We start from the raw sequence: 22,456 nt of genomic DNA, 5'->3' as shown, positions 1-22,456 counted from the left end.
AAACAGAAGGACAAAAATCACATGATCATATCAATAGATGCAGAAAAAGCTTTGATAAAAGATTGATAAAATCCAACACCCCTTCATGATAAAAAAAAAAACCCTGAAAAAAGTAAGTATGGAAGGATCAGCCAATGGCTAACATATTAAATGGGAAAAACCCAAAAGCTTTCCCTCTAAAATCAGGAACAAGAGAAGAATGTTAATTATTATAATAAAAACTAAGCAGCTTTGTTCCACTCATGCTTCTGCCATAACATTTTTGCCTTGATCCAGCTGGCCACAGACTGAATTATCTGAAACCATGAACCAAATAAACCTGTCCTCTTTTAAGTTGTAGCTATCAGGTATTTTGTCCCAGTGACAGGAAAGCTGAACAATACAAAGAAATATGTATTTATATAAATAATTACAATACCACCCGAAAAGTAAGGATACATTATTCATTCATTTAAATGAAAGGCTCATGTACTAAACACTGTAGCAAGCCCTGGGATACAGCAAAAAACAAGAGACCACAGGGTCCCTGCTTTTAAGAGTCTACACAAGAACACATGAGGAAAAATGGAGCCATAAGCAAGAATCAGTAAAACAATAAGGAGAGAATCAGACAGGCAAAGAGGCAAACATACTGAAACTACTGGCTACAAAATATTAGTTTTTGAAATGTTTAAAAAATAAATGTTAGAAACAACAAAAACCAGAAAAAATTATCACAAATGGCCAAGAAGATTTAAAAGAGAAACAAAACCTCTAGAAGAGAAAAAAATATAATGAAAGAAAATAAAGAGAAAAAGTGATTTTAGAAGAAAAAAAGCTAAATTAACAAAGTAGGAGAGATAAAGTAGGACATTCCAGACAAAAAGAATAATGTATGCAAAAACATGAAACAATGAAGCTGTGTTGTGTGTTTGAGAAAATAAAATAGGACAATTGTATAAAGTGCAAGTGTTTGGAAAATTGAGAAGTCGCATTAGGAAAAAAATTAAGGGGAAGACTGTGAAAGTGTTCATATATTCTACCTCTTAACTCCATATTCCATGTGTGCTGATACTGACTAGCTGACATTCTGATCTCACACATCTATAAATATAAATATTCATTTATAGTAAACAGTGTTTGTAGTAGTTATAGATCCTTGGCTAAAAGAAAATAAAGAAGCTGGCTGTGGTGGCACATTCCTATAATCCCACTACTCTGGGAGGCTGAGGCAGGATTAGACAGGCCCTGTTTCAAAATTTAAAAAATTTTTTTTTCAAAATAAAAATTTTAAAAAGGGCTGCAGATGTATCTAAGTGTGAAGACCATGGAACCAGTCCCCAGAATCCTCCCACAATGAGCTATTTAGCAAAATGGCAGACAATCCCCAAATCCTCTTTAAATGTTACCTAAAGTAATTAGCATATAAAGCAGCTTCAATTAGCTATGGTGATGCCTAGATACACAGGATTACATGTGTTTACCACCATGCCCAGCCATCTTTCACCTTTAAAGGTACTAAATAGATATCCTTCCCTTGAAATGGTTTAATCTAAAGTTTTTATGCCCATTAGTATCCTAAAATCATTCCTATTCTTTTTACTAAAATAAATTTTAATTCTACAACAAGACAAAATCTGATTCTGTGACAAGAGCACATATTATCTATGGTAGGTAAAATACTGAAAGCCATAATATATTAGTTACTTAGATTTGCTTTATGAAAATGGTTTCTCTGATCCATGCAATGCAAGGCATATGAATTTACTTTATTTTTTTGCTTAAATTCTTTTATTGGTACATTTTAGGTATACAATACATTTACATTTATCATTGGGTGCTTGTACCTGATGTATCTTGGTTCTTATTTTTTCCCCATTCCCTGTCCTCCCTTCAACCCCCCTTCCCTATTTACATAGACTTTGTTTCCATTTTTTCCTTTTCTCATAATTTTTCCTTTCTCTTCTTTCCCTTCTTCTTCCCGTCCCACTTCCAATACTCTTTTGGACCTTTTCTTCCTATTTCAAATTATCAATTATTCATTTGAATCATTTTCATCCTTATTTACACTTTCAGTTTCTCACACTAGAGAAACTATTCAGTTTTTACACATGCTGTCTTATTTATTTCACTTAAGAGTATGGCCTCAATATGCATCCATTTAGCTATAAATGTCTCTAGTTTTTCGTTCTTTATGGCTGAGTAGTACTCCATTTTATTAAAAAACCACATCTTCATTATCCAGTTTCCAGGTGATGGGCATTTGGGCTGTTTCCAAGTTTTAGCTATCACAAACTGTGCTGCTATGAACATGGGTGCACATATATCATTGTGGTATGATTCTTTTAATTCTTTGGGGAAGATCCCCAGCAGTGGAATAGCGGGGTCAAATGGGACTTCCAGTCCTAGTTCTTTGAGGTATCTCCATACTGATTTCCACAGTGCTTGCACCAGTCTACACTCCCACCAGCAGTGGAGCAGGGTTCCTCTTTCCCCACAGCCCTGCCAGCATTTGTTATTGGTTGATTTTATGATAGCAGCCAATCTTTCTGGAGTGAAGTGGAATCTCAGTGTTGTTTTCATTTGCATCTCTCGAATGACCAGTGACATTGAACATTTTTTCATGTATTTATTTGCTATTTCTACTTCTTTGTGTGAGAAATGTCTGTTCATTTCAGATGCCCATTTTTGGATTGGGTCTTTAAATTTGGGAGGTCTGATCTTTTTAAATTCTTTATAGATTCGAGATAGTAGAACTTTGTCTGAGGAAGAGCAGGTGAAGATTTTTTCCCACATTGTGGGTTGTCTCTTCACACTGCTGCTGGTTTCTCTTGCTGTGCAGAAGCTTTATAATAAGAAGAGATCCCATTTGTTGATTGTTTGTGCTAGTTCATGGGCAACTGAGGTTTTGTTCATAAAATCTTTTCCTACACCAATGTCTTCAAGGGTTCTACCTAACCTCTGTTCCAACTGGTTCAGAGTTTCTATTTTAATATTTAGATCTTTAATCCACTTTGATTTTAGTTTAGTGCATGGTGAGAGATATAGGTCTAGTTCTAATCTTTGGCAAGTTGAAGCCCAATTTTTCCAGCACCACTTATTAAAGAGGCTATCTTTCCTCCAGTGAGGGTGTTTGGCTCCTTTATATAAGATGAGATGGCTGAGTGTGTCTGGCGTTGTTTCTCCATCTTCTAATCTGTTCCACTGGGCCTCAAGTCTGTTTCTTTGCCAGTACCATGCTGTTTTTAATCACAGTAGCTTTGTAATATAGTTGCAGGTTGGGGATTGTGATACCCCCCGCCATGTCTCTGTTACCTAGAAATGCTTTTGCTATTTTGGGTCTCTTCTTGTTCCAAAGGAATTTTTGGATTTTCTCAAGGTCTATGAAGTATGCTGCTGGGATCTCAATTGGAATTGCATTAAATCTATATAGCAGTTTTGGAAGTATGGCCATTTTCACTATATTAATCCTTCCTACCCAGGAGCAGGGGATGTCTGTCCATTTTCTGATACCATCTTCAATCTCTCTTTTCAGAGTGCCATAGTTTTCAGAGAAGAGGTCTTTGATTTCTTTTGTTAGGATGATTCCTAGGTACTTCAGTTTTTTGGATGCTATTGTGAAAGGAATTATTTGCCCTATTTCTCTCTCAGTGAGTCTGTCATTGGTGTAGAGGAAAGCTACTGATTTTTGTGTGTTGGCCTTGTAACCAGCTACTTGACTGAATTTGGTTATTAAGTCTAGACTTTTGGTGGAGTTCTTGGGGTCTTCTATATACAGTATCATGTCATCTGCAAATAATGACAATTTGACTTCTTTATTATCTATCTTTATTCCTTTTGTTTCTTTCTCTTGTCTAATTGCCATGCCTAATGTTTCCAGAACTATATTGAACAAGAGTGGTGATAGTGGACATCCTTGTCTTGTTCCAGATTTTAGTGTGAAGGATTTCAGTTTTTGACCATTTAGTATGATATTGGCTGTTGGTTTTTCATAGATGGCTTCTATCAGTTTGAGGTAGAGACCATCTATTCCAATTTTTTGTAGGGTTTTTATCATAAATGCATGTTGGATTGTGTCAAATGCTTTTGCTGCGTCTACGGAGATAATCATATGGTTTTTGTCCTTGGCTCTATTGATATAGTGTATTACATTGATTGATTTTCATGTATTGAACCATCCCTGCATCCCTGGGATGAATCCCACTTGATCAGGGTATATGATCTTCTTGATGATCTTCTGCATTCTGTTTGCCAGTATCTTATTAAGGATTTCTGCATCTATGTTCATTAGTGAGATTGGCCTATAGTTCTCTTTTTCAGTTGGGTCTTTCTCTGCTTTGGGGATCAAGGTGATGCTTGCTTCCAGGAATGAATTCAGGATTATTGCTTCCCTTTCAATTTCATTGAAGAGTTTAAACAGTAGTGGCAGCAGTTCCTCTCTAAATGTCTTGTAGAATTCAGCAGTGAAGTCATCAGGGCCCAGGCTTTACTTAGTTGATAAGTTTTTAATTACGTTTTCAATTTCATTGGTTGATATTAGGTTGTTCAGAATTTTTAGGTCTTCTTTGTTCAACTTTGGTAATTCATATGTATCTAGGAATCTGTCCATTTCTTCTGTGTTGTCCATCTTATTGGCGTATAGGTTCTGGAAGTAGGTATTGATGATCCTCTGAATTTCTGCTGGGTCTGTTGTCATTTCACCCTTTTCATTCCTAATTGCATGGATTTGGGCCTTTTCTTTCCTTTTTCTGACAAGGTTGGCTAAAGGTTTGTCAATTTTGTTGATTCTTTGGAAGAACCAACTCTTGGCTTCATTGATTTTTTGTATCGTTCTCTTAGCCTCCATTGCATTGATTTCTCCTCTGATCTTTATAATTTCCTCCCTTGTATGAGCTCTGGGGTTGTCCTGTGCTTCTTTTTCTAGAAGCTTGAGGTTCAGCAACAGGTTGTTTAACTGAGCTCGTTCTGTTTTCCTAATATGCATATTCACTGCTATGAATTTCCCTCCTAAGACTGCTTTCACTGTGTCCCATAGATTCCGATATGTTGTATTGTCATTGTCATTTAATGGAAGGAACTGTCTGATTTCTTCTTTAATTTCCTCTGTGACCCATTGGTTATTCAGAAGTGTGTTGTTCAATTTCTACGTGTTTATGAAATTTTTTGAGTTTCTTTTTCTATGGATCTCCAATTTCATCACACTATGGGCTGATAATATACAGGGGATAACTTCAATTTCTTTGCACTTACTTAAACATGTTCTATGTGTGAGTATGTGGTCTATTTTTGAGAATGACCCATGTGCAGCTGAGAAGAATGTGTATTCTGATTTTGTGGGGTGGAAGGCTCTGTAAACATCTGTTAAGTTCATTTGTTCAAGAGTTCAATTGAGTTCTAATATTTCATTACTTATTTTTAGTCTAGTTGATCTATCTATTTGTGACAGTGGAGTGTTGAGGTCCCCACTACAATTGTATTAGTGCATATATGACTTTTCATGTTTGTATTTGTTTTATGTAATTGGGTGCACTAGTGTTTGGTGCATAGATATTTATGATTGTCATCTCTTCCTCTTGGATTCTTTCCTTTACAAGGATGTAGTGTCCTTCTTCATCTCTCTTAATCAGTGTTGGTTTGAAATCTACTTGATCTGCAAAGAGGATAGCTACTCCTGCTTTTTTTTGGGTTCCTGTTGCATGGAGTATTGTTTTCTACCCTTTAACTTTCAGTCTATGAGTTTCTTTTTGAATTAAGTGTGTTTCTTGTATGCAGCATATTGTTGGATTTTGCTTCTTGACCCATTCTGCCAGTCTATTTCTTTTGATTGGTGAATTGAGACCATTCACATTGATGGTTATAACTGAAATGTACTGACTTGTCATTGCCATGACTTTTTCTTTTTGTTGGGTTCTCCCCCTTTACATTTAATTTCTTGTCATGCCAGATGGGTTCATTCTGCTTTGCTTCCTGGGGTTGTGATCCTCAATGTCTGTTCCTAGGATATTGTGTAAAATTCTTTGGAGTGCTGGTTTGGTATTCATGAAGTTCCTAAGGTGCTCTTTGTCATGAAAGTATCTTATTTCTCCATCAAATTTGAAAGATAGTTTTGTAGGGTACATCAATCTGGGTTGGAGGCTGTTTTCTTTTAGGGCTTGGAATATGTCACTCCAAGCTCTTCTTGCCTTGATGGTTTGTGTTGAGAAGTCTGCTGTGATTCTGATGGGCTTTCCTTTGTATGTGATTTGTTTCTTTTCTCTGACTGCTTGGAGAACTTTGTTCTGTTGAGTTTCTGGAATCTTAACAATTATATGCCTATATGTAAATTTTTTTTGATCAAGGCTATTTGGAGTCCTATATGCCTCACTTATCTGTATGTCAAGCTCTTTTCCCCTGCTTGGGAAGTTTTCTGCCATTATTTCTGTGAAGAGCTTTTTTATGTCATCTGCACTCTCTCCTGTTTCTTCATTGAGCCCAATCAGTCTTATGTTATTCTTCTTTGCATCATCTAGCAGCTGCTGGATTGATTTCTCATGTTCCCTTATAATTTTGAAGCAATTTTTCTGTTCCTGGTCACTAATTGCAATCTTATCTTCTATATCTGAAATTCTGTCCTCACATTGGCTCATTCTGCTGTGTAGACTTTCAATGGAGTTTTTCATCTCCTGAAAATCTATTTGCATCTGTTTTATGGATTCCATTTGTTTCTTATGTTGGGATTCCATCATGTTCCTGAGCTCCTCTCTAGATTTATTAATCATGTCTTGCACTAGGGGCACAATTTCTCCTGTTATCTGAGAAATTATTTCTGATTTCATTTTTTCCAGATCCCCTTTTGTTGCCAGTTCAGTGGGTCCAGGTGGTTGAGTATCAGAGTGTTCCATCTCATTTCCCTTTGGGGTTGCTGTAGGTGATCTGGAAGTCTGGGTTTGAGACTTGTTTATGTGTTTTCTCATTTTGACTGGGGTGGGGGGCTGTTAGCGCCTGCACAGATTACCTCCTCTGAGCTGGGAGAGGTGGAACAGGGGCCGGGAGGAGCAGTAGGGATGGTGGCCCAAAAGCCCTTTCCTGTGGGCTGGGAGCGGCAGGAGGGATGTTGGCCGGGAAGTCCCTTCCTCTGGACCAGGAGCAGTGGGATGGCAGCTCAGAAGCCCCTACCTCTAGGCCAGGAGCAGTGGGAGGGATGGTGGCCCGGAAGCCCCTTTCTCTGGGCCAGGAGCAGCGGGACAGAAGGTGGCCCAAAAGCCCTTTCCTGTGGGCTGGGAGCAGCGGGAGGGATCGTGACCGGGAAGCCCCTTCCTCTGGACCAGGAGTAGTGGGACGGTGGCTCAGAAGCCCCTACCTTTGGGCCGGGGGCAGCGGGACTCAGTACCTTGGTCTGGTGGTCTGGTGTCCTCTGTGTCTTTGTAGTGTGGAACCAGGTGGCTGCCTGTCTGCAGCGGGGTGATTCAGTGTCTTCCGTGGGACTTGGGACCTTGGTAGGGCATGCACAGACCTGCCTGTCTGCAGTGGGCTGATTTGGTGTGTTCTGTGCCACTCGAGACCTCGGTAGGGCGTGGGCAGACCTGCCAGTCTGCAGCGGAGTAATTCGGCATCTTCCGCAGGACTCGGGACCTCGGAAGGGTGTGCACAGACCTGCCTCCACCCTCCTTTTTTTCTTTTCTCTCTCTCCTTTTTTTTTTTTTTTTTGTAGTACTGAAGACTGAACTCAGGGACTTTACACTGAGTTATATCTCCAGCCTTTTAAAATTTTTTATTTTGAGACAAGGTCTCACACTAAGTTGCCAAGTTGTCCAGGCTGGACTGAAACTTGCTATCCTCCTCATTTGTCCTCCCAGAGTACTCTGCTTATAGACATACATCACAACCAGCAGCATCCTCCTTTTTAATCAGATAATGGTAGCATGATATTTTTCTTAATATTTATATATAACTTGCTTTGAACCAAGTATAAAAAGATTTACTCCTCTAGCTAAAACTCTCCAAAAGCTTTCAATTCAAAAACAAAAACAAAAACAAAAAATCCCCGCCAAACTCTTTACCATGGTGTAGAGACTAACACAGACACTGACCACCTATTCTAACTACTTGCCTTCTAGTCTACTCATTCCATTAACACTAAACTTTTAATTTTTTTCCCATTAAGTTTATTGGTACATTTTAGGTATGAAATAGTTACGAACTTCATTGGGATCTTGTACCACTAAATGAGTATCTTTGTCCTTATTGTTTTCCCCTTCCCCTGCCCTCCCGTCACCCCCTCCACCCTTCAATATTTGCAAAAACTTTCTTTCCATTTTTTTCCTTTTCTCATATTTTTTCTTTTCCCTTCTTTCCTTTCCCCTACCCCTCCCACTTCCCCAGCTCCTTTAGACCTTTACTTCCTATTACACAATATCAATTATACATTTTAAAAATTATAATACCAAGATCTAGGAGACATTACCACAGATTTTACAGAATTTAAAAGGATATAGAAATCATATTACAAAAATCTTTTTTGAAATAAATTTGACAACTTCTAAGAAGTACCTTGGAAGACAAATTAATGAGACTGACTCTGGAGGAAATATAAAATTTGAATAGCAGCTATTAAAGAAAGTATATTCCTAGCTTGAAAACCTACCTATATGACAACAGCAGGCTCATATACATTTTAATTGATAAATTATATCAAACAATTAAAGCAGAAAAAAAAAGGAACACTTCTCCCCACATTTTAGGAAATCAACATTGTGCTAATCCTAAAACTGGATAAAGATAATAGAAGAAAAAAGTATGAACATAGATAGAAATTTGTTTAACAAAACAAACTATTAGAAGTCAGATCGGGCAGGATGTAGAAAGTGGTTTTATTATAGGGATAGGAGTATTGGTTCAGCATTGCAAGATCCACCCTCCAGAAGTCATCGTTTTAACAGAGAAGGAAAGAGCCATATGATCATGTCACTAGTTGGAGAAAAAGTATTGGACTAAATTCCACAGCTGTTCATGGTAAAAGCTATCAGGAGACTAGAAGTAGAACAGAACCTTCTCAACAGATCAAAGACATGTACTCCACACTTTCAGTAAAAATGCCTTATATGAATGGAGAAGATACAATACTTTCTCCCTAAGGTGGGGAACAAGGGCAGATATGCTTACTCTTTATCTGTCCATTAAACTTTGAAACATAGGCCTAAACCAAAATAGTCTGGCAATAAAATGACACAATTAGGATAGGATTGGCATGGTAGAAGCAAAATCTTTATATATACATGAAATGATCGTCTACAGAAAAAATACTAAGAAATCTCTAGGAGCCCCTAGAACTTTAATCTGAAGCTAGCAGGATTAGAAAATACAAAGTATATATAAAAATTCAGGTCTATGTATACTTGCTATAAATGAAGAACTGGATATTGAATTTTAAAAGTTATGTAGGAGTACAGAGGACCTAGAAAAGTAAAAAGAAAAAGAAAAAACAAAAAGAAAAGTGTTGGAAGGCATTTAGTACTTAATTTTAAGACTTCCTCTAAAGGTATAGTAATCAAGGCAGTGTTGGTGTAAGGAAAGACATAGAGATCATTGGAATAAAACAGAGAATCTAGAAATAGAACCACACATATATGGTCCAGTGAGTTTTGAAAGATTATTTAATATTAACATTTTATAGAATATAAACTCAATTCAAGAGCAGAGGATTCAGCAAATGGCACTAGAACACCTGGTATCCATATATAAAAAATTAATCTCAACCCTTTATTTCCATACATAAAAGTAACTTGAAAGGATCTATGAACATAAATATGAAAGACTAAAACTATAAAACTTTAAGAAGAAATTATAAGGGAAAATGTTTATGAATTTAGGGTAGGCAAGAACTTCCTAGGATACAAAAAACATGATGTGAAAAAGGAAAAAATTGATAAATGAGATTCAATCAAAATTTAGAACTTAAATGACATCGTTAAAATGAAAAGTAGTTCTTAAACAGATCATATTCACAACGCATATAACCTATGACCAGAATATATAAAGAACTCTTACACCTCATTAGTAGACAACCCAATTAAAAAGCAGACACAAGAAGATGATAAATAGCCAGTACAGCACAAGGAAAGGTGTGCAACGCTAGAATCAGAAAAATACTAATCAGTATAATAACAAGATTGAGTCACACACTCATTAGGGAGATGAAGTTAAAAGTTTTAAAAGCCTTGTCATGACTTTTTCTTTTTGTTGGATTACCCCTCCTTGCTTTTAATTTGTCACGCCCAACGAATTCATTCTGCTGGGCTTCCTGGGGTTGTGATCCTCATTGTCTTTTCCTAGGATACTGTCTAAAATTTTTTGGAGTGCTGGTTTGGTATTCATGAAGTTCCTAAGGTGCTCTTTGTCATGAAAGTATCTTATTTCTCCATCCATTTTGAAAGATAGTTTTGCAGGGTACATCAATCTGGGTTGGAGGCTGTTTTCCTTTAGGGCTTGAAATACATCACTCCAAGTTCTTCTTGCCTTGAGGGTTTGTACTGAGAAGTCTGCTGTGATTCTGATGGGCTTTCCTTTGTATGTGATATGTTTCTTTTCTCTAACTGCTTGTAGAATTTTGTTCTTCTGTTAGGTTTCTGGAATCTTAACAATTATATGCCTATGTGTAGACTTTTTTTGATCAAGGCTAGTTGGAGTCCTATATGCCTCACTTATCTGTACGTCAGGTTCTTTTCCCCTGCTTGGGAAGTTTTCTGCCATCACTTCTGTGAACAGTTTTTTTATGTCATCTGCACTCTCTCTTGTTTCTTCATTGACTCCAATCAGTCTTATGTTATTCTTCTTTGCATCGTCTAGCAGCTGCTGGATTGCTTTCTCATGGTCCCTTACAATTTTAAAGCAAGTTTTATTTTCCTGGTCACTAATTGCAATCTTATCTTCTATATCTGAAATTCTGTCCTCACATTGGTTCATTCTTCTGCGTAGACTTTCAATGGAGTTCTTAATCTCCTAGAAATCTGTTTGTATCTGTTTTATGGATTCCATTTGTTTCCTATGTTGGGATTCCATCATGTTCCTCAGCTCCTCTATTTTTTTTTATCTGTGTCTGCTCTAGATTTATTAATCATGTCTTGCACTATGGGCACAATCTTTGCTGTTATCTGAGAAATTATTTCTGATTTCATTTTTTCCAGATCCTGTTTTGTTGCCAGTTCAGGGAGTCCAGGTGGTTGAGTATCAGATTGTTCCATCTCATTTCCCTTTGGGGTTGCTGTAGGTGATCTGGAAGTCTGTTTTTGAGGCTTGTTTACGTGTCTTTTCATTTTCATGTGGGTGGGGGGCGGGGGTGCTGCTGGTGCCTGCGCAGCTCACCTCCTCTGCCCTGAGAGCAGTGGAATGGCAGCTGGGGAGCCTCTTCCTGGGCACTGGGATTGGCTCACCTCCTCTGCCCTAGGAACAGTGGAATGGCAGTCAGGGAGCCTCTTCCTGGGTGCTGGGATTGTCTCCAATTTTAGGGAGTTTGATTCTTTTGAGTTCTTTGTATATTCTAAGTATTAATCCTCTGTCTGAGAAGTAGTTGGCAAATTTATTCCCATTCTGTAGATTGCCTCTTCACTCTGATTTTTTTTTTTTTTGGTGTAGGTTTTTAGTCTAATCCCACTTGTTGATTTTTGCCATTAATTTTTCTGTAACTGAAGTTCTGTTTAGAAAATCCTTTTCTACACCCATGTCTTCAAGTGTTTTACCTGTTTTATCTTCCAATAGGTTTAATGTTTAAATATTTAATCTATTTTAATTTTGTATATGGTGAGATAAGAGTCCAGTTTCAATCTTCAGCACACAGATAACTGATTTTCCAGCACCAGTTGTTGAATAGGCTACCTGTAATCCAATATATGCTTTTGGCCCTTTGGTTGAATATCAAATAGCTGAATGTGTTGGGGAAGTTTTTGTATCAATTCTGTTCCATTGGTCCAGTATCTGTTTTTGTTCTAGTACTATGCTGTTTTTATCATTATTGCTTTGCAGTATAGCTTTAAGTTAGGTATTTCTATGTCTCCTGCTTATTCTTGTTGCCCAAAATTTCTTTTGCTATTATGGGTCTCTTCTTGTTTCATATGAATTTTAGGATTGTTTTTTCTAGATCTGTAAAGTATGCTGTTGATATTTTGATTGGAACTGCATTGAATCTATATAAGTTTAGGGAGTATGGCCATTTTGACAATATTGGTTGTGACTATCCAGGAGCAGGGGGGATCTTTCTATTTTCTTATGTACTCTTCAATCTCCCTTTTCAGTGTACTGTAGTTTTCTTTGAAGAGCTCTTTCACTTCCTTGGTTAGGTTAATTCCTAGGTATTTCATGTTTGTTGAAGCTACTGCGAATGGTATTATTTTCATAACTTCCTTCTCATCCCATCCTACACAAATACTAATGATTTCTGTGTGTTGATCTTGTATCAATTCTAGTTTTTTGGTGAAGTTCTTTGGGTCTTCTATGTACAGTATCGTGTCATCTGCAAATAATGATAATTTGAGTTTTTCCCTTCCTATATGTATATGTATCCTTTCCTTTCTCTTGCCTAATTGTTCTGGCTCATGTTTCAAGTACTATGTTGAATAGAAGAGGTGAGAGTGAACATCCATGTCTTGTTGCTGATTTTAGGGGGAATGCTTTTAGTTTTTTCCCTTTTAGTAGGATTCTGGCTATTAGTTTGTCATATATAGCTTTTATCATAATCAGGTATGGTTCTTCTACACCTGTTTTCTTCAGGGTTTTTATCATGAAGGATGTTGGATTTTGTTGAAAGCCTTTTCTGCATCTACTGATATGATCATATGGTTTTTGACCTTGCTTCTGTTTATGTGAGGTATCACATTTATTGACTTACGTATGTTGAACCATCCTTGCATCTCTGGCATGAAACCTACTTGATCATGATGTATGATCTTTTTGCTAATGTGCTTCATTCTACTTGATAATAATCTTGTTAAGGATTTTTGCATCTATGTTCATTAAGGAGACTGGCCTATAGTTTTCCTTTTTAGTTGGGTCTTTATTTGGTTTTGGGATCAGGGTGATACTGGCTTCCATAAATGACTTTAGGAGCACTCTATCCTTTTCAATTTCTTTGATGAGCTTAAGGAATTTTGGCGATATAACATCCTTAAAGGTTTTGTAGAATTCAGCTGTGAACCCATCAGGTACTGGGCTTTTTTTAGTTGGCAGATGTAGGGGACTACCCTATTGATTATGCCCAAAGTAGGCTGTGAGCAGTGCAGGCTATAAAGAGTTAACCCCACAATTGACTTGTTTTGGGAAGTGAGTCTGGCAGAAGCCTACATGCCAAGGTCGGAGAGACTCTTATTCAAATTCTGTTCCCAGAGTTAAAACCTTCTTTACTAAAAAGACAAGGTTAATTATTAACCACAACCTATATTTTGTCTATTCTGTTTCTAATTCAAGAATGCTTTGTCTTTTCCTTTACAAGCCTTACCTGCATCAGTAACTTATCCATAGCAATTCCACCTCCTCTCACATAGCCCCTTTACCTCAATCTAACTATGATGTCACCAATAAATATCGACAGCTTTGAGTGTTCAGGACCTTTGCTTGTTCATCCTTGCTTGCATGAGCGTTGGCCATCCTGGCTCCCCATTTCTGTCTCTTTAATTCTGTCTTTGAGTTTTTCTTTTAACCTTGCATTGTAGCACTGAGCAGTTTGGAACCTGCCAAGGAGGGTTTCTTATATTCATTATTACTGTGTCAATTTCATTGCTTGTTATTGTCTTCTTGGGTTAATTTTGGAAGTTTGTATGTGTCCAGGAATCTATCCATTTCCTCAAAATTTGCTAACTTGTTGGAATATAATTTTTTGAAGTAGTTACTATCTTCTAGACTTCTAAAATGTCTGTTGTGATTTCATCATTTTCATTTCTAATTGCACTGATGTCTTTTCTCATGTTCTCTTGGAAAATCTGGCTAGGGGCTTATCTGTTTTAAAGAACCAGTTCTTTGATTCACTGATTTTTTAGTCTCAATTTCATTGATTTCTTACTCTTAATTTTATAATTTCCCTCCTTATTTTCAGTTTGGGGCTGGTTTGTTGTTGTTTCTTGAGTATCTGAAAATTTTTCATAAGGTTATCTATTTGGGCCTTACTCTGTTTTCCTAATGTGAGCACTGATTGTGATGAACTGTCCTCTTAGAACTGCTTTCATAGTGTCCCAAAGGTTTCCAGTTATACTGCCATTGTCATTAACTTCCAGGAATTTTAAATTTTCTTCTTTGATTTCCTTCTGTGATCCATCAGTTCTTTCAGAGGATACTGTTAACAGGCACAATGGCACTTGTCTGTAATCCCAGCTACTCGGGAGGCAGAAGGATCACAAGTTCAGGGCCAGCCTGGGCAACTTAGCGAGATCCTGTCTCAAAAAATAAAAAAAATAAAAAGGGCTGGGGCCTGGGAATGTGGCACATGTCTGCAATTTCAACACTTTGGGAGGCTGAGGCAGGAGGACTGTGAATTCAAGCCCAGCTGGGGCAACTTAGTGACTCACTGAGACCATGTCACAAAAATAAAAATTAAAAAAATGACTGAGGATGTAACTCATTGTGAGGATCCTGGGTTTAATCCCTAGTACAAGACTCTGGGCGGGGGGGGGTGGGGGGGTGGGGGGTTAAATATCCAATTTATCATGAAAATATAAAAATCCTAATCATATTTGCACTTAATTTTATAGGTTCCAAATAGTAAAAGCAAAAACTAATAGACTATGGGAAAATAAACAAATCCACCAACATGGTGTAAGATTTTAAATGCCCATCTTAATGTATAACAAATGAAGCAACTTTCTCACACTCCTCCTCCCCTAATCAGCAGGATTATAGAAAACTTTCATAACACAACTGGCTTGATCCAATAGAGATTAAAACTAAGAAGAACAGACCTAAAACTAAATAGATATGATTAGCAGGACTTTTACTTCTAGCCATGATAGGGTAACTGCAACTGGGCACTCCTTCTGCTGGGAACAAGTAGAAAAGAGGACAAAATTTATGAAAACCTCATTACAGATATTCAACATATAAGTACTACAGAAATGTAACCATGAGCAAAAGGGAAATGTATAAAATAAACTCTATTATCACCTCAGCTTTCTGGAGGAGGCACTTTCCAAAGCTTGGTAAAAGGAAAAAGAATACAAGCATAGGACAGTGGTCTCACTAGGTTGAAGAGACAGAGACTTTAGAAAACTGAAACAGTGGCAATTTATAGAACAAAATACCAAAGGTGGTAGTTATACAGAGAAAGAGCTCAAAAAATCTGTAAGGGATCATTTTGAATCTATTGCTGAATATTAAATTGCACATACACAGAGACTCCACTAGGCTAAGAAAAAAAAATGGAGAAGGGCTGGGGATATAGATCAGGGATAGAGTGCATGCTTAGCACAGAATAAAAAATAATAATTAGTGGGAAAAATAACTACTCCAGAGCTGAACAACTAAACTGAACAACCACCATAGCACACTGGCCTAGAGACCTTCAAGTTGTGGCCAGACAAAACAGAGCATGTGGAACACCTAGAACATTCAGTAGAGATTCCAGAGAGGTCATGTTTTAGCAAAGAAGCAAAACTAACAAAAAAGTAAAGACAACTGACCCACATCCAAAATATGCTTTAAAACAAGGCTTGAAAGGATCAGCTAGTCAGAAATTTGAGGGCTGGCTAGAACAAGTCCAATATTCCTTAAAAGAAGATAAAAATTATACAGTCACTCAGCATTATAATGTTTGGTATCTAAACAGAAATTACTAAACAAGTTTGAAGGAAGAAAATCAGTCCACAGAAATATGCAGAAATGAAAGATGATGAAATTACAAAGATTTTATATCACTTATTATAACTATGATAAAAAATGTAAAAGAAAACATCAGTATAATGGGCTGCAAGGGAATGTGACATATTAAAAAGGACAAAATACATTTCTGTTTTCAGTAATGACAAAATAAGGTCCTACCAACTCCCTCTCAAAAAAAAAAGAAAGAAAAGAAAAAAGAATAAAAAAGAAGAAAGAGGTAAAATGTACAAAAAAAGGTTGTCTGGAAACACTGGAGAGTAAAACAGAAACCGACAAACTAAGGAGCAGTACACCTCAAAGAAAAGTTGTACAAAGTTGAGTTTCCATTTTCACAACTTTTAATCTTGGGCCAAGTGTAGCTGACACAGCATATAAGCAGGGAAAGTAATATCACAGACTTTTCAGACAAAGTAAGCTTTTAAAATTTATCACGAGGAAAACTGTATTGCCAAACAAGTTCAGTTACACTATTTCAGGTTCTAATGTTATGATGATTATTTCAAGACAGATTTTAAGCTTAAAATGTATACTGTACACTCCACAGCAACCTCCAAAGTAGTAAAAGAGATGTAGCAGAGAAGCTACTAAATAAGACGATGGTCACATACAGTACTCCTGAATTAATTTAAAAGGCAGGAAAAGAAGGGGGAACAAAGAACAAATGGAAAAATTATTTTTTAAACAATATGGTAACCTAATGGATAATTATAAAATAGATAATATTGATAATTATGCTAACAACAAATGGACAATATATGCTGAGAAGTAGACATTGTCAGACTAGACAAAAGTCAACTATATATTTTAAGAAAAATGTACGTTAAAGAGGCAGGTTAGAGTTGCCTTTGATAAGACAGAAGGCAAATAAAAATTACAAGAAAGCTGGATGGCTACATTAACATCAGAGAAAGTAGACTTCAGAACTTAGGGTAATGCCAGAGAAAAGTGCTAACATTTCATAGAAATAATGGGTCAACCAGCTATTCCCCTGCTGGGTATCTTCCCCAAAGAATTAAAAGAATCATACCACAGTGATATATGTGCACCCATGTTCATAGCAGCACAGTTTGTAGTAGCTAAAACTTGGAAACAGCCCAAATGCCCATCAACTGGAGACTGGATCAAGAAAACATAGTTTTTTTAATAAAATGGAGTACTACTCAGCCATCAAAAATGAGAAATTAGAGACATTTATTGCTAAATGGATGCACATTGAGGCAATACTCTTAAGTGAAATAAACAGGACACACATGTATAAATACCAAATAGTTTCTCTAGTGTGAGAAACTGAAAGTGTAAATAAGGACTAAAAAGTATAACAGGTAATGTGAAATAGGAAGAAAAGAGGCAAAGGGGAGGGGGGAGTGGGAGGAGTAGGGGAAAGGAAAGAAGGGAATGGAATTAATATGAGAAAATGAAGAAATGGAAACAAAGTCTTTGTAAATAGGGAGGGATGGAGGGGTTGAAGGGAGGGCAGGGGAAGGGGGAAAAATAAGAACCAAGAGAGTATTTAAAGGTGCATATCTCCAATGATGAATGTCATTATACTGTACACCTAAAATGTACCAATAAAAGGATATACAAGAAAAAAAAAAGAAATAATGGGTCAAAAATCTCAAGATTATACAGGCTCAGGATTTTATTAAGTCAGCTTTTTTGTCACTCATACAAAATACCTGACACCCGCAACTTAAAAGGAGGAAAGGTTTAATTTGGCTCACAGTTTTAAGAGTTTTCGTCCATGGTTGGCTGGCTCTAGGACAAGAACATCATGCTGGAGCAAAGTGGCTTACTTCACAGGGGCCGGGAAGCAGAGAAAAAGGAAAGAGCACCAGAGAGGAAGGGGTTAAAGGACCAGATATAGTACCCAAGGTCATGCCTCTGAGACCTATACAGACCCATCCAGATGTGTTTTATAAATCCTCTAAGCAGCTCACAAGCCAATCAAGTTGACTGACAATCCATCTTAACTGTTACACATATCCTTTATACCATAAGTGTTTCAGGTTTTAGATTTTTTCTAATTTTGGAAAATTAGCATATACACAACAAGACAGCTTGGGAATGGTAAACTATCTAAATCAACTTTAGTAAAGCAAGAGGATGTCACATTACAAAGCCAGGCTGCCGTCATGTTGGCTTTTTAAAAAAGGAAAATTTGTAACAGCAGGTAAGATAGCCTAGAAACCTTTTTTCATTTTAGGAACATTATCTAGATCTATCTTTGTATAAGTGAATTAATGACTGAAAATCATAAAAAGTTTTTATAGCAAAATCAAGATTTTTTTTCATAAGCTTATTTTAATTTTTTGAATTTTAACAATTCAAGTTAAATTCAGCTAGCTAACATAAATACAGAATAAATGCACACAATTTATAGCCATGTACATGGGCAAAAGTTATCAACTCTTTGAAGTTCACTATTTAGCTATGACTTATGTGTCATAATTGTTCACATACATTGGGGTACACATTCAAAAGGTTTAACATAAAAACAGAGCTAGAATTTTTAGTTTTTAAGAGTAGCAAAAAAAAAAATCAGTGTACAGATTTAATGGGAAATATAAACAAATGATGGAGAAGAGATTTGAACGGACAGAAAGCACATTGTATTTTATATATTAAAATTTCTTTCAATTTAAATCATTCAGAAATATGTATATTCTTAGGAATGTTAAAGTCATGATCAATACTATGGGAGAAAAAGCTGTTATTTATCAGCCCCAAAGAGGTCCCTATAATGCTAAGTTTGGGTAGATGCGCATGTAAACAACAAAAGACAGGCAGAAAGAATTCTAGAAGAGGAAGGGACAGATTGATTTCTAGCACTTAACTCCTTCAAATTCAAACCAATACTTTGTAACTAAAAACATATTTAAGAGTGCCAAATGTTTATACTCTGGTAAAAGAGTAAACATTCATTATTATTTTTTTGAACCAGGGATTAAACTCAGGACTTTGTGCTTGTGAGGCAGGTGTGGCACCACTGAGCTAAATCCCCGGTCCTCATTCATTATTTTGAACAACCCAAACTTTGCTCTTCCTAATATCCAGTGGGTATTAGGTTTTAGGAGACAAAAGGCTCTATCATGGTTTTTCAGAGTTACAAATCTATCTGGGCCTCACCTAGTAAGGTTGGTTCTACAAAGTTACACAGGGGAATCCTGGCCAGAGGTTTAGTGGTAGTTCTTTCCTTTGGAATTAAAAGCACTGTCACAGGGTTGGCAAACCCTCAGGATGTGGAACCATTTCTAGGAGTTATGGTCAGAAGAGTTCTAGCTAGGAGGGTGTTCTATGAGGGTGTACTTTCAGTATCTACTGCTTGAAGCTGAGTGTTTTCAGTTCAATTTTCTAAGAAAACTCTGTAATAAAAATACATACCAATCTGGAGTGTTGACTACCTCTGTATCAGAAATTTTTAAAGTTATCTGACAGCAAACAAATGAATACAACCCATAGTTTTAAAACCAAGTCCAATAACTTTTGAGTATGTATTTCTTCCTAAAAACAATCAATTTTTAAATCTTCAAAGAAATATTTAAGAGACAAACTATATATAACCTTTATACATAGTTTTCTTTTTTGAACTGTCTGTCATTTGTAAACTATGGCAGATTGTTTTCAGGAGGAAAAAAACCAGTAAAGACTTCACTGCTCCTTTCCAGTTGCCGCACAAATAAAATCTAAAACTCTAAAATCTCTTTTCCTTCCAGTACATACATAACACAGTGGGCTCTTGACTTATGAAATCAATTCGTTCCTGAGGGCTAACTGTAACTCAAGTTGGTCAATGAAGGCTTGGGCTCCTCTATACAGGCTACAAATTTTCTCTCCTGTATACAGGCAGATCTCAGTGTCCTTAGAGAGACACTGGCCCAGGATTTCTCAATTAACCCCACAGAAAAAAGAACTCTTTAGGGGTTAAATCAGTATCTGAGACCTCTGAAAGCACAAGCGGCAGCAATTGGGTCATAACTCAAGACTTTGGTCATAAGTTAAAACTAAAATTCTGGTGATAACCCAAGTTGTTCATACGTCAGCCTGGTTGTAACTGGAGGATCCACTGTACTTAAAAAAAAGCTGAATACAATGCACTAAAGGTCAATGTAAGCTCTACTTGCACTGAGATGAGTAAGACTAGGGAGAGGAGTGTCCTACATTCAACACAACTAATACTTATGGATCATCACAAGGCAAATGGCACTGTATTAGGCAGTATAAATGGCACCTGAAAAGACAAACATTACAGACTTCTCTACAGACTGAAGTTAGAAACTCGTTTTGGGGGGGGGGATTTTTTTTTGGTATGCTCTCACAATAAATTCAAAGCTGAAATTTATCATAAAAGATATTAATAATTCCAAAGGTAATGACTAAATTTGCCTTTGGTCTCCAAGAGATTGGAATATTTTAAATTCCAACTGAGCACCTCAAAAACATTCAGTTTTGTTGATTACACGGAAATCAAGGTGGGGTAATTTAAGAGGGTACTATGTTCATTGATGTCAGCAAAAAAAGCTTGCAATGACTTGCTGCTTTTCCATAATGTGTGGCACTACAGTGTACACAGAATACTTAACACGTTTTAAGATCTTCAAAAAAAAAAAAACATAACCAGAACCCTGAAAAATGTATGAACATACTGTTTCTGCCTAATACATGACCAATATATATTTTTAAAGTCTTAACATGAAATTCTCTCCTAACTCTCTTACCCCCAAAAAAGGCCACAAAGTGCATTCACAAAAAGTCAGTCTTAAGATAAAGCCATTGTACAAAATATGAAGTTAAGGTATACTGACATGAATAACACACTGGAGTTTAATTGTAGAAGTGTCATACACCGGGAGAGCAATATCCATAGGCAAAGTCTAACAGTATTACAGCAAACATCTTTATAAGGGTCATACATATGATACATTTAAAGTATTAAAAGGTATAGATGACTCAACAGCAAAATTTAAAAACTATATCCTATTAGCACATTTAACCCAAATGAACCTGAATCTATGATATACCATTCAAGGAAACTAGGTCAGAATAAATTTATTAAAATCACCTTGTTCATTTACAAAAGTCAATTAAAAACACTGCCTGCTGAATCAGACAGCAGAAAGCCCCTCTTCTATACTATTTATTTTGTCCCAGATATTAGTATCACCTTCAAAAAAATTTTAAGGGTCAAACTGAAAATTACCATTTTCTCTACCAAATAAGTGTAATCTATACTGACCTAGAAATAAATTCAGCCCCAAATTCATAATGTGAAGTAAAGAGAAGCAATAAGTTTTTCTAATTTAAGTAAATGATACCTAGGTATGATAGATGATAATTAATGTTCAAAACTAGTAAATTACTGAAAAGACAAATGCATTCATTCATGTTCCTTAAGCACATTCAAGTCACTGAAATGGTCAAGAATCAATAATTTACTGGTTAATTTTTTAATCTACAAAGTATTATGTGAGTTTTATATGGTAACAATTTGAAGTCTACATTATGCTAAACATCAAGCACCTGTTAGCTGAAGAGACTCAAACATTTTAATACACAAGATATTTAGACTACAGCTCCTTGGTTGTCAAAAAGTGATTACTGGTGCCAAATAATTAAAATATTGTGCCAAGTCATCTCAGCAAAATGGGAATACTGAGTATCTACCAATTATTGTTATCTTACAGTATTACAGGAATTAAAAGTCAGAAGTTAGATATTTATGTTATCTACAGTACAGTACATATTTAAGGATGGCTTTGTTTAGAAGACTTGAAAAATACTCTTGGAATAAACACTATACTCTCAATGTTATAGGTCAATAAAACACAACTGTATCTGGTGGATACGGTAGAGAAATGGCAATTTTGACAAAGGAGTGTTTCCAAAGGCATTTCCTTTAGAGGTGGCTAAGGTTTTTCCACATTACTGAAAAACTAAGTAATGTGGTATAGCTATCTTCACCAAACTTCCACTTGGGCATATTATGGTACATATTCCCAAACTACTATTCTTTCTGTCCACCATGCTGACTCCAATATTCCATGATCCACTATAATCTTTTGGTCTTCCCTCTTGCAGTGTGGCAGCCTGTGCTGCTATCCATTGAGGAGGTAGACCACTAATTCATAGGTGGCCATCATAATGGCTGTGTTTGGAATCTGTCTCACCAAATGAGTTGTTAGACCACAGTAGAGGGATCCGTAACCTTCTTCTTGAACCACCAAAGACGGTGTCTGAAAAAAGGATCTATATTTTGTTCCTTCTTCACGTAGTCTTGTTCTTACAACTTCATGTGGATATGCTATAGTTGTGGCACAAGTTTTTGAGGTGGCAGCAGCAAGCATCATTCCCACAAAATCTGATGCTTCTTTTACAGACTCTTCACCATTTTCTATCATAGAAGCAGTCTTACATTCCAGTAGGTTTTGCTTTATATTTTCATAAATAACAAAATGGATAACAGTCTCTGATATGCCAGCATAGGAAGCAGACATGCCCCTGTAAAATCCTTTAAGTCCATCTGTTTGATACACTTTACAGATACATTCAAAAGCACCCATTTGCTTTTCCCCACGGTTCCTTGCATCAAGCTGTAACCGAGTCTTTATAAGCCAAATGGGATTGGTTGCAGTGACTGCAGTAAAAC

At 36.5% G+C, this 22,456-nt stretch overlaps 2 protein-coding genes across 7 annotated transcripts in view; both read right to left on the bottom strand.

The window, feature by feature from the left end:
- Positions 1-22,456, bottom strand: part of Acer3 (alkaline ceramidase 3) — a 168,606-nt gene that overhangs the window by 134,353 nt on the left and 11,797 nt on the right. The window lies entirely within an intron of this gene.
- The window catches only part of LOC147828060 (solute carrier family 25 member 36-like), a 48,056-nt gene that overhangs the window by 15,069 nt on the left and 10,531 nt on the right, over positions 1-22,456 (bottom strand). The window contains exon 2 of the mRNA XM_087211996.1: positions 1-22,456. This exon is cut by the window's left edge and continues 15,069 nt beyond it. Within this exon, the coding sequence (XP_087068122.1) occupies positions 21,906-22,456 (551 nt within the window). The 3' untranslated portion in view covers positions 1-21,905.

The sequence above is a fragment of the Heterocephalus glaber genome, unplaced genomic scaffold (assembly GCF_053883595.1).
Source record: "Heterocephalus glaber isolate CG9 unplaced genomic scaffold, H.glaber_assembly_v1.0 deba00001428, whole genome shotgun sequence".
Classification (NCBI taxonomy): Eukaryota; Metazoa; Chordata; class Mammalia; order Rodentia; family Bathyergidae; genus Heterocephalus; species Heterocephalus glaber.
Note: the sequence above shows the minus strand (reverse complement) of the source record. Positions and strands in the feature narration are given on the sequence as shown.